Source organism: Idiotropiscis lumnitzeri, chromosome 19 (genome assembly GCF_059441095.1).
Source record: "Idiotropiscis lumnitzeri isolate Australia: NSW breed Sydney's pygmy pipehorse chromosome 19, RoL_Ilum_1.0, whole genome shotgun sequence".
NCBI classification, from domain to species: domain Eukaryota; kingdom Metazoa; phylum Chordata; class Actinopteri; order Syngnathiformes; family Syngnathidae; genus Idiotropiscis; species Idiotropiscis lumnitzeri.
Genome location: NC_142409.1, coordinates 9758495 through 9770259, shown reverse-complemented (window position 1 = coordinate 9770259; position 11765 = coordinate 9758495). Strand labels below are relative to the sequence as shown.

Genomic DNA, 11765 nt, shown 5'->3' with positions numbered 1-11765 from the left:
TGTACATATGCATGTATGTATATGTCACAAAAGATGCATTTCAACTCATTCAAACTAGCAACTCTAAAGGGGGAGGGGCTTAAAGTATTCAGACTTGTAATGGACTTCATTTCTGTTGTCATCTTATTCCGTTTGTGTGCAGCATAACAGCTAAATGCTGCTTCACCATGTTTGCTTTGAACTCTGTGTTCAGTAAATCTTATGTTTTTAATACAATAAAAAAAAATTGATGTATATAACGCTCGTTGATTTTGCCCTAATCATATACACTATAACATTGGCACTTACTCAGACAATTCATTCCTGGAAATGATGTGAGGAGGTCCTATCAGATTAGAGAGTTTCCCATCAGGAATTATTCCATTCAACTAAAGTATTGAGGCATCATTCCGACCTGCTCTTTTTTTGGGTGTGTGTAACTTAAGTCATCAGCTCATTACACGTCAAGGTGAGTTGTCTTTTGAGAAATACCAAAGATCAGGTGAAGAGATCCACGGGGGGAAGAAAGTTAAATAAAAAGCCCTTTAAAAACGGTAAAGACAAACACGCTCGCTGTTGAAAATAAAAGCACACACTGAAATCCATTCTGATGACAGTTGGAAGAATGCAGGAGGGGACTTGAGCCCCATCTTTGCCATATCTTTTAAGCGTGATTATTTACTTAAAACAACAAACCAAAGCCCCAAGTCTGGCAGGGTTGGACGTCGAGGCCTTTGATTGAGCCCTGGGCTTGGATTCTTAGCTAATAAATTGTTCCACGCCTTTGTCTGCGGCATTAGCGCCAGTGGTCTCCGTTTTTCTTGTCCTAATCTCAAGAATGCGGCAGCCTCTTGAGAAGCTCGCAGGTTTCCTTCACTCCCGTGCTTCGCGTCTCGGCTTTTGTTTTCTTAGGACGGCTGCACGGATTGACAGGCCTCACCGTTAGCCGTCTTGCTTTTCACCGATTGCGCCTGAGCACATCAGTGTCAGTCAAATCTGCAAAGCGTTTAAAAAAAAAAAAAAACGCGACGCATCCCCTTGCCCCACTGGATATTGAGCAAACTTTTCATCAAGACCTTTTTGGTAGGGGGTGGTGGGTGTGGCTACTGTTGCTGGTGATGTTGTTTGTGTGTATGATTTTTTTTTTTCCAACGTGAAGGTGACCTGGGAGGGATCCCTGAGCTCACAGCACAGGTATGAGCAGCTTAGCTTTGTTCTGACGACAGCTGGCTGGGTGAGTCACATTGACTAGCCTCCTTTGGTCAGGTTCCAACTATGCACTGACAACTGCCTGACAATAAAATAATCATTAGTAGAGATCGAGGCACGGCAAGGAGGTTTTCAAAGTACGGTATTTAGTTTTCCAAACAAGATACGTACAATGGGGAAATAGCTATTTGATGATCTGCTGAAGTTGTAAGTTTGCTCACTTGCAAAGAAATTGTCTTCAATATATAGTGTCGTTTATTGATTATGACAAGACGGTGAACTCTTGCGGGCGTTAGGAACCAAGAACTGGAGCGAACAGTAGAAATTTGCCAATAATGATTACGCCCCTAAAATTTTTATAATCACCTCTTTTAATAGTTTAATCTCTAAGTGTACCACGTTATTTCATTTGAAACAAATTTTACAACACTACCCTTAAAAATAAATGCTTTACATGACAACTTCAAAGAGGAAGGCCATAGCTGAAATTTGAATCCCAAACCTTGTCCCTATGAGGCAATGAATTAGTAGTTTATATTTAGTGACTTTTATGCATACTATACAGTATTATTACATAACCTAAACGTGAAATATTTTTTTTATTTTGAAAGCGCTCGTCTCTTTCGGCTCACCCAATCACAGGCGGTAAAAGAAGGACAGGGGAGGCGGATTGTAAGTTACGTAGCAACCGCTCCAAACTCTGCGCTGATAGGATGGCAACGCGGAAGGTTTGTCTTGAACCTCGTCATAACTATTTTAGTAAAAAATAAATGAAAAAGAGTTCCCCCTTTTATAAGAAGTGGTCGAAGCAGCGTTTCGTTTTTGTGCTTGGGTATATACATAAATTCACGCTTACGTAGCAGGACACGTATTATTTGCTTGTCCGTTCAAAGAATAGTGAAGCTGTTTTGAGTGCTAAAATATCTGTAACACGAGCACTAAGCGGTAAAAAGCAAGTTAATTGTATTTTTTTCATCTCGTATTACATGTTCAGCTTTAAAATCACATGTTAACCTGTGCCGTGTGTTTTTGTCATTTAATGAGTCCAATGCTAATAATGTGTAAGTATGTGACACCTGACTCCATTCCGACATTTTTTCGTGAGGACATTTTCACGTCGCACAGGTCTGTTTGGCACTCCTCTCCCCAAAAATGTTACGACTTGTTAATAAAACGTTTTCCGTGTTTATTTTTAGATATGGTGTACGCTACAGTAGACTCCTCCGCATCGCGCAAGCGCTCACGACGAGGCAATGCCATCGTAACGATGGAGAAAGTTGCCGATATTTCTGCCCGCCTTTTGAAGCCTTTAAAATGTCAGAATTTACTTCATTCAAAATATATTGACACAATTTAAACATCGTTTTCCCCCATTTATTCGAGCTCTTTTCGGAGACACGTCTTTTTTTTGGGGGGGGGGGGGGGGTCTTGTAATCGACGTATTTAAATGAGAGCATCAATTATCAGACGTTTTAAAGGTGACAAACTTTTTCTGTAATAAATTGGCATTATTTATAACATGCAAATGTCAGGTGACATGATCATTTTAGTTGTTAGCTCTATGTTCGCCTTTTACTGAATATTTGTGGTTAATTTACCCAAATGAGGGCTGAGTGGTTAAAAACTGCTTCATAATTCCATTAAATGGATGTGTTAACGTGAGGTTAAAAATATTTCCCTATTTGACAGGGTTCCAAAGTAAGCAGCAGGTTGGTGATCACCTCAGTGGCCCTTCAGGATCACATCACCAGGAACCTTCTCGAACCCAACTTGCTTTCGGACCCGCTGCTGACATTCAAAAGCAAAGCACACACAAAAGAGAGAGGGATCCGAAGTAATATTCCTCCGAGCCTTAGAGAACAGCGAGAGTATGTTCTCGAACCCGCTCGGCCGCCTCCGACGTTAGGTAGGTTGTTAGCTACTGCTATGATGATCTGGTAACTGGCTAGCATTGAGACAATTGGAGGTGACTGGTAATGTCTCAGTTGTGTTTTCATGTTATTGTTCACCAGCCCAGCGGATGGGCTTGGTGGCCTTGCCCCCGGAGAGGCTGAGCGAAGATGAGTGGACTCTCGTGAAGGCCAGGTCGGTCCAGCAACGGGAATCCGAGCAGCCTTGCGCCATATGCAGAGAGGCCTTTTGCCTTCAGCCTCAGGTAGTCACACCGATGCAGTCTGCCTATCTGAATGCTTAACAAAAGCATTTATTTTTTTTCACCTGGGGTTTTCCACACTTGCGTTGTACTGTCGTATCCGTGAATGAGTGTGTAGGACTTTCAATGGCCTGGCCTGGTGAGTGACATGGAAAATGTCTTCATGTGAAAGGTGCAAAGAAAACAAATCTTGGGGTCCTTATCCTGTCTTTAGGGTCTCGATATATTCCCCGCTTTGCACTATCAGACATCAGCCTGCCATACCTGCTTATCCTGATTCAGTTTTACATCTTTGCCGTCAAAAGCCAACAGATTCATTTCACATCCACAATGAATTGCCAGGGAAAAAAAAAATTGCTAAAAATAAATAAAATAAAAAACACAATCAATGTGCAGTGTGCCCTGTATGTGTCAGACTGTCGCTTGTAGTCTCTGCTCTAATGGCTTGTGGAGCTGCTGGAAATTGTACGCAGCAGGGGGCCCTCTCTCCGGTGATGGAGTGTGTTGTGACTGGGCCCAAAACAATGAGAAATCAATATCTCCTCCTTCTCCCCCCCTTGCCCTGTCAACTGGCTTGTGTGCCAATTCGCATTGCTTAAAAGAGCATGAAAGAGAGTCTTGCAGGTAGTCCAGGTTCCAGCCGGCACATGGAGCCTCCTACTGATTCCCTCTATCCTCTTGGCAAATAACACTTAGCTACACACTTTCACATATGCGCCTGAATACACATGCCTTTCAGATGGAAACACACACACACACACGCAAACACTAGCATGTATAATGCATATAAAAAGTCTACATACCCCTGTTCAAATTCTCATTTATTGTGATATAAAAGAAGAGAATTGAATGATGTTCTAGTAGGCTTTTCCTGACATTTGTATTCTTATTTATGCTTTCTGGCAGAAGGCTTTGTGTTCACGCTGACTGACACTTTGAACTGTTTATAATTCACCTTGATGATAGCATCTTCCAAAGACGTGTCGAATATTGTTATTGTCAAATGCAATGGAGATTGTAATTTTTGGCCGATGTTTGGCGCAGACAACACGCACTGCTCAACACCATACCTACATTGGAGCTTCGGGATGACGGGAATGTTTTTTTATTTCAGCTGAAACTGGGGCTTCCGTCTAGGTGGATTATGAACAGGTCAAAATTCAGTTAATTTTATTTCATTTTTTTAATGTCACCAAAACCTTGCATTTGAACTGTGTGTAGACTTTTTTTGTGTGCTGTTCGTATGACGTCCTCTTTGCGTCTCTTCTCATTAGGTGTTGCTGTCGTGCTCACATGTCTTCCACAAAGCGTGTCTTCAGGCCTTCGAAAGGTTCTCCGGCCGGAAGTGCTGCCCCATGTGCCGCCGGGAGCCGTACGAAACGCGAGTCATCCACGATGCCGCGCGTCTCTTCCAAAACCACTGCGCCGTCAGGTGAAATCATTTGACATCCTAAATTGACTTGCACTCAATAAATAAGCACAAAAAAACCTTCACTTCTCACTTTATACATTTAGAATTCAAGCTTTCTGGCGAGGCTACGTGGCCCGCAAGTGGTACGGGGATATTCGAAGAACCGTCTGCCCGAAAGATAAGCGACTACGGCGCAAATTCTTCGAAGCCAAGGTGAGTTTGACATAGATCGGGACATGACAGCATCGCAATCGTCTTCTTATGGGTCACATACTGCACATCCATGCTTGTTCTAGCTTAAACTAAGTTTCTCCATGGAAATTTATTTCACCTTAATGGGTCAAGTAAAGACAAATGTTGCATCACAGACTGTGTGGAAGGCACTCTCTGACCCCAAGTATACACACACACACGCACACCTTCACCTGTGTTCAGTCTCTCGGGCCTCTTTGATGCTTTGTGAACTCCTCCATGTTTGTTCGCTAATACGGAGAGAGTTTTTGTATTTGAGTCAAACAGTCTGAACATTCCAGACTCCACACCAAAGCACAATGCCTCCCGCACTTGTTTGGGTCGGCTATTCCTTCATCGATTAACGTGTGCGTGTTTTGTGCGCGTGTGTGTGTGTGTTGTGCGGCTCAAGAGGCGACTGTAGTGTTTGGATACCTGGCCCAGGGAGCCGCGTGTCACATTCTGACCCGTGTTTGTTTGCGCGTTGAATGATGGCGTCGCTTTCAAGGTGCCTCGTAGCAACAAGGGAACATTGCCACCTAGTGAACTCGACCTAGTCCTTGGAAGGTCGTAGTTCTTGACACGGTTGTACATCTTAAACTTTCCACATAATTCCGAACCAAACACAAGCAAAAAGTAAACCGCTTAGGTACTTTTATTTTTTTCATGAAACATGAAAAGTCGAAGAGATAAAGCCTCATATTTATTTGAATTATTGTTGTATTCTGATTTATGACTTACTGACATGATTATGCCACACTTGTTTGACAAATTTTTTGAAAAGTTGTCATAGTGAAGAGCCTTTATTGAACTTTTGCCTTTATTTTAGCGCAAGCCTAACATGTAAAAAAAATCTGATATTTCTTTAATTAAATACGGAGTAATCTATAGCTTGCATGGGAAGAGGAATGTTGATGAAAAAAATCACAATCAGATTAGTTTTCAAAATATTCAACCCTAGTATGCAGGCTCAAAGGAACAAAAATAAATGAACAGATTCTACAAAAAAAAAATCTGAGGCTATATCAGTGAGGCAGTTGAGGTGGACTAGCTTTTTCATAAAGGTCCCCGCCGTTGCCCTCCATCACCGGTGCGGCGCGTCAAACCCAGACATTTACTGAGCCAATTAAATCGGCCGTGACACATTAGGCCCCGCCCACCAACTCACCATTGCCTGTCAGTCACCGATCTGATTCACCGGTTGTGTGGGTGGTCATGAGATTCTCATATCTTTTGTCACATTAGGGATGATCTTCAAGTACATGCCACTGACAGGTCTGATCGACTCCCATTTTGAAGCCCGGGTGGGTGATTGGTGGCGGGTGAAGGGAGGTGGGGTCTTGTTTGCATAGCTGACTGTAATGCAAACAGGCGTGTTGGTGCCGGGCCGGGACTTGTGCGAGCCTTTTCCCGAGCAATAAAGCATCTTTGTAGATTGAAGACAACAAAATGAACGAGAAATTCAAATCTTTGCTTTCTATTTGGTCCAATTGCGAGTCATAATAATTTTATCATTATAATATGTCTATTTTGTATAAATCAGATTTCAACTATCTGAATTTGACCACCACTATCCTGTGTTCTCTGTTGACAACGCGATACACATCCTCCGCCCCTTTCTGCTTCAACAGCGTGGTGAGGCAAAGTTCACAGCGGGCCTCGAATCTGTTTGCTCGGCCCGTCGGACAAGTCGTCCCGCCTCGTAAAACAACCTGCGTCTAAGCGTTCAACCGTTGTTGAATTAGCGATAAAAGGACAGCTGTAAAGCAGCTCTGACAGCTTCATACTCAGAAGGCCACGTGTTTTATTACGTGATTGTGTTGAGATGCTGTTACGGACTTTACGGTAAACACATTTTGTTGACCATCTCCTCCCGCGTTTCTCGACTGATTTAAATCATTTAAAGTTGAAAATGTCTCCCAGCCCTGGGTTGTTCTCTGTCGTACTTTGCTTTCCATTAATTGTCCTCATTAATCCTTTGAACCTTCACAAGACACAAATCCACATAATTAGCTCTCACTCGAACAAACAGCATTGCATCGTGTATGAGTATACGCCCCCGTGGCAATAAAATGCTTCTTCTCATCAGCTGCAGGAGCTGAGCGACGGCTTCGTGCAACGCTGTCACACCGACACCGAAGCTTTTCTCAACGATATCGACCGCTCGCTGTCATCGAGCCGCAGAGTGTTCCGACAGTTGGAGAGAAAAAAGCATGTCGCCGAGCCTCGGGAGGACGACTGGGAGCGCATAAAGACTGAGGTCGGGGAGGGTTTATGGGGGGAGGAGGGGTTCCCAAAACAACAAAAAAAAACAAAAAAACATTTTTTTGCCTTTACTGTGACATGTTCATGCTTGCTTGGGCATGACAGAGACGAACATAGAGGTGATCATTAATTTATCTAAATAATCAATATGTTTTTACACAAACCACATCAGTTTTAAAATGCATGATGAGCCTGTCCGCTTTCCACTTCGAGTGTGCAGAGAAAAATGTCGGTGGCCAGACCTAAACATGGACTATTGTTTGAATTTTGGTTATATAATTGACGCCAGTTGTTGTTTATGACTAAGGATAGGCAAGTACTGATACTGGCCTTATTTTAAGTTATCAGTACTCATGGAGGCTGCCGATACCAGCCACCATTCTTAAGGCAAAAAAAAAAAAAAATCCGCCAATAGGAGAGTTGATCCATATTTTCGTGGGTGACCAGGTGACTCAGCGGGGTGTCGGCGACTGCCCCATTTGCTTGACGGCGCTGTGTGACCCGGGAGCGGTGCCGGGGTCCTCCAGCTTCAAGCTTCATCAAAGAGGGAGACGCTCGGTGCTCCTGTCCTGCTCCCACCTCTTCCACCAAGTCTGCCTGGACGCCTTTGAGGCCTTCATTTCGGATCGCAGTCCTGCATGCCCCCTGTGCAGGTCCAGCTACCACAAGAAGCTCATCTGAAGCAGGTAGAGACACTTTTTGGATCATTGCAGTTAGGAAAATGAGGATGGAATATTATTAGTTTTGCCTAACTGGGTGGATGCCACTAAGTGGTATCGGTGTTTTAGTACAGGAGCATTTTTCTAGTCCGATTCCAAATATGAAGTATCAACATCGGCGCATGCTGAGTTCAAAATATTATGCGTCTCCGAACCTGTAGTTGAGTTTTTGTGTAATGTCAAACTTTCTTCTATTATATTCTTGAGAATACAAATGCCAATCACAGGGATATCATTCAACTTTTATTTGCAAACACACAAACATAAAAAAAAATCAACAAACACATTTAGCCCACTGAGAAATTCATTTAAAAAAATACATTCACAAAACGTGGAAAACAATGCACACGCGTAGACTCAGCTGCATTACTTGAAACGCAAATACCCATGCACCCACACAGCACAGAGATGAATAGAAAACCCAAGTAGGACTGTGATGTTTTATGAGAGGTACCTTGGCCTGCTCGTCCGAACGAGACCTGACAGGTGTCACATAGTCCACTTGCAGAAACATTTTTTGAGCTGCGCTATTCTCCCACCCCCGCAGTTTTCAAACAGCATAACTGTACTTGACGATCAAAAGTATTTCTCTAAACACCTCTAAAACCACCTTTGGTCCTGCTTCGCTTTTCACATCCAATTAGAGCTGCATATTCAATAAAGTAGTCCCTGCCTCAATCAAACAAATGCATATATACACAGACACACAAATTAAAAAAAAAATCCTTTCTTGACATTATGAGTCGCCATGACAACACATCCGCAGTATACGACACCTTAATCGGTCACCGGCTTTGACAGGCCACCCGGCTGGCGACCGTTTCTATGACAACATTGACAAAAAAAAAAAAGCGTGCGCGTCGTATGTCGCAAACTTCTGACTAACCTGGCTAGGATCACAGTGGAACTGTCTACACAGCGACAAGAAAAAAACGGAAAAAAGACGCAACACAACCTTCAACGTTAAGCCCGCGACAGGCTCCTCGTTTAAGGCATTTACGGTGCTTCTGCGCGCTAAGGGTGACCTAACATGCCGCAGTGGCAGCCTGAGTCCAAGCTGCACGTTGTTTTTTTTTTTTGTGTGTTTGTGCATTTGATTGTTTGCTTGAGGGCAATATCTACAGATTGCTTGGTGTGTGCTCGCCACGTTTACTTCCAAATAATGTAAAAAGAGATATAAAACATATGTACAAGTGAATACTGATTAAATAGCAAAAAATAATCTACAGTGCCCTTTTTTTGGAAGAGGGGGTTGGTGCAAGCAAAACATTGTCAACTGGCTTGAACTCAAAATGTAGAGCACCTAAAAAGTTTGATCTAATGACATCATCAAGCTCAATGACAGCAAACGTACTTTTTTCTACAACACCAGACGGGACTCACCATTGAAATTTGTCCATTACATATTTTTGTAACTTCTGTGGTTCTGAGGCGATACATGACGTTAATTGCTGATTTGTCTCTCAAAATCAATTTACTGCGACCAACACCAAAAAGAATCTAGTTCCTCAATGTTTTTGTTTCTGTTGTGACTAGTGTGGCAAAGAGGTGGAACATTTCAGTGAAAAGGGTTTCTGGAAAATTTCCATAGGAATTTAAAATAGTGGAATAATCCAATTTGAAAACCTTTGATTGCAATTGATGGGAATTAATTAAAAAACATGTTTTTTTAAAAATAAATAGCTCTCCCTGTCAACATTTTAGTACCTAAATTTTCACTTCACTCGAGTGGAGGTGTATTTTGTTTGACGCAAGATTGTGCTCAAATTATTTTATTTTCCCTTGAAACTCAATGTTATTCCTATGGAAGATTTCCGACCACCCTCGTTCTGACTGCTCCGTTCAACGCGGCCTGCTCTATGTAGTTGGAAACTGATCATCCCAAATTGATGTGTAGTCATTAACACAGTGCAGTGTAAAAGTGGCAGAGTTGTCATCATATTTTTTACTTTACACGCATTCTCAAAGAAAGAAACAATGAACCGACTCAACGGTCCAATATCTATAAAAACGGTAAGACCAGAAACTGAAAAGTAAAGCTTGACGTGCTGACTCATGTGGTGATTTTTCGTTATCAAAGCCTCGCTCCCACCAAGGGTTCCGTTTGGTACGTCTGACAGTTTGTTGGTAAGGGTTTCAAAAATATCAGAGGCACCTCATTTTCCTGGGGGTACCACTTCCTTAGGCGAAACACTGCGGAGCATTGTTAGCCTGGTTTAGATTGATTTGATCCCAACTGTACCACTTAAGTGGGAAACGTGGCCAAAGAGGACTCGAGCATGTGAAGAGGGGGGCAAGTGAGCCGAGGTCACGCCGACTGCGGCGAGGGAGCTCCATCTCACTCCTCAGTCTCTTCTTGGCTGCGTCCCAACTCCCATCCGAGACGCAAGAGGACGGAATGTCACGAAGCAAAATGGCCCTCAGCTTCCATTTGCAGTGTCTGCCAGATGCCGCTGGCGTTCATTAAGTAGCCTGCCAATCCCTTTCACCTTTCAGCAGTCGTGCTGCCACTGTGGAAATCTTCCCCAGTCAATCCTTTCACAAAGTTTTCTGATGCCCGTTGGCCGAGAGCTTCCCAGATTCCGGATCCGTGGGACTGTGTGACAGTTGCAATTTATCCAGACCTGGGCCGGGCGAGATAAGGCAGAGACATTTCATTAAGAAAAGCATTTGGCTGCGCCTCTGACTGACATCTTCTAAACCGCCCGAGCCAGAGCATCAAGCAGACGCAAAGCCTTGAACCCTTCCAGTTCAAAACGACCCTAAATCTCATTCTTTCACCCCGAAATTTGATTTGAAATGCCATCGCGGGCCGTAACCTTTTACCTAAAGCTTTGAGGAGTTCCTCCCGCACAGTCGAGGTGAACTTCCTCACCAGACACAACGTGGTCACCACGGCGAACAGCATGTTGTACGACAGGACGATGTAGAAATTCCCCAGCCAGTTGAATCTCCCAAAATCTCCCAGCAGATCGAACCGGGTGATGCCTGGAATTGACAAACGAGCCGACAAAAAAAGCAGAGTCAGTGCACGTCATCAAGTTGCCCGGAAGAGTGGGAATAATAATTAACTGCCTCTGCGTTGGTTTGGAAATCGGCGAGTGACTAAGCACTGCGGTTATGCAGGAGGACTCATCACTCCACAAAGAGCTCCTTTGGACTAATGAAGGTGTGGTTTCTCCTGTTCAAACTTGGCATTCAAAAGCATCTTAGGTGATCCCGAAGAAAGTGGACAACTTGACTAGGAAATTTGGACGTTACACTGCACACAAAACTTCATTTGACCTTCTTATGCACGTCCAACTGCTCACTTTCAGAACCACTTGCTGTTCTCTAAACGGGAGCTGAACGGCAAAACTCTAAACAGGTGTTTCATCATTTTGCCATTTAAGTCTCACAATGTCAAAATGTGGGAGGACTGTTTAAAAACCAATTTGAAATGAACCATGAAATGTCTCGGTCCATTCATGGATCAAACACTTTGTGATATTTCCTCCTCCACCCGTAAAACGCATTTTAGTGTCATCCTGAAATTTCACCCGATGGACCAAATATCCCAAACTTTTTTGTAAGTAACCTTCTTTATGCTACTAAAGAGTAAATTGAATCCATCGGTGGCACACATTGGACACATTGCTGGCTTTATGAGGTGTCAAGAACACATTTTTAGAAAGATCTTAAGCATTGAGTAGTCCAATAATTCCTCTTTATGCAGAATCAGACTGAGAGAGTCCTGTGACATCTTCAAAGCCTCTCTGGTCAAATGGATTGGCCGATTGATTCGGTGTCTGCAAAGATC

At 43.2% G+C, this 11765-nt stretch overlaps 2 protein-coding genes across 4 annotated transcripts in view; one reads left to right on the top strand and one right to left on the bottom strand.

The window, feature by feature from the left end:
* The first annotated feature begins 1848 nt into the window (after nt 1-1848).
* The window catches only part of rnf32 (ring finger protein 32), a 34595-nt gene continuing 24678 nt past the window's right edge, over nt 1849-11765 (top strand). For 2 of the 3 annotated variants that reach the window (XM_088282665.1, XM_088282666.1), the window contains exons 1-7: nt 1849-1916; nt 2878-3094; nt 3174-3343; nt 4615-4772; nt 4856-4964; nt 7072-7242; nt 7695-7933. In XM_088282665.1, the coding sequence (XP_088138791.1) occupies nt 1902-1916; nt 2878-3094; nt 3174-3343; nt 4615-4772; nt 4856-4964; nt 7072-7242; nt 7695-7928 (1074 nt within the window). In that variant the 5' untranslated portion in view covers nt 1849-1901 and the 3' untranslated portion in view covers nt 7929-7933. The remainder of the gene's footprint in view (nt 1917-2877; nt 3095-3173; nt 3344-4614; nt 4773-4855; nt 4965-7071; nt 7243-7694; nt 7934-11765) is intronic. The other variant, XM_088282667.1, reaches the window with a different exon arrangement.
* The window catches only part of lmbr1 (limb development membrane protein 1), a 29238-nt gene continuing 25669 nt past the window's right edge, over nt 8197-11765 (bottom strand). The window contains exons 16-17 of the mRNA XM_088282664.1: nt 10793-10954; nt 8197-10590 (exon numbers count right to left, since the gene is read on the bottom strand). Coding sequence (XP_088138790.1) covers nt 10505-10590; nt 10793-10954 — 248 coding nt within the window. The 3' untranslated portion in view covers nt 8197-10504. The remainder of the gene's footprint in view (nt 10591-10792; nt 10955-11765) is intronic.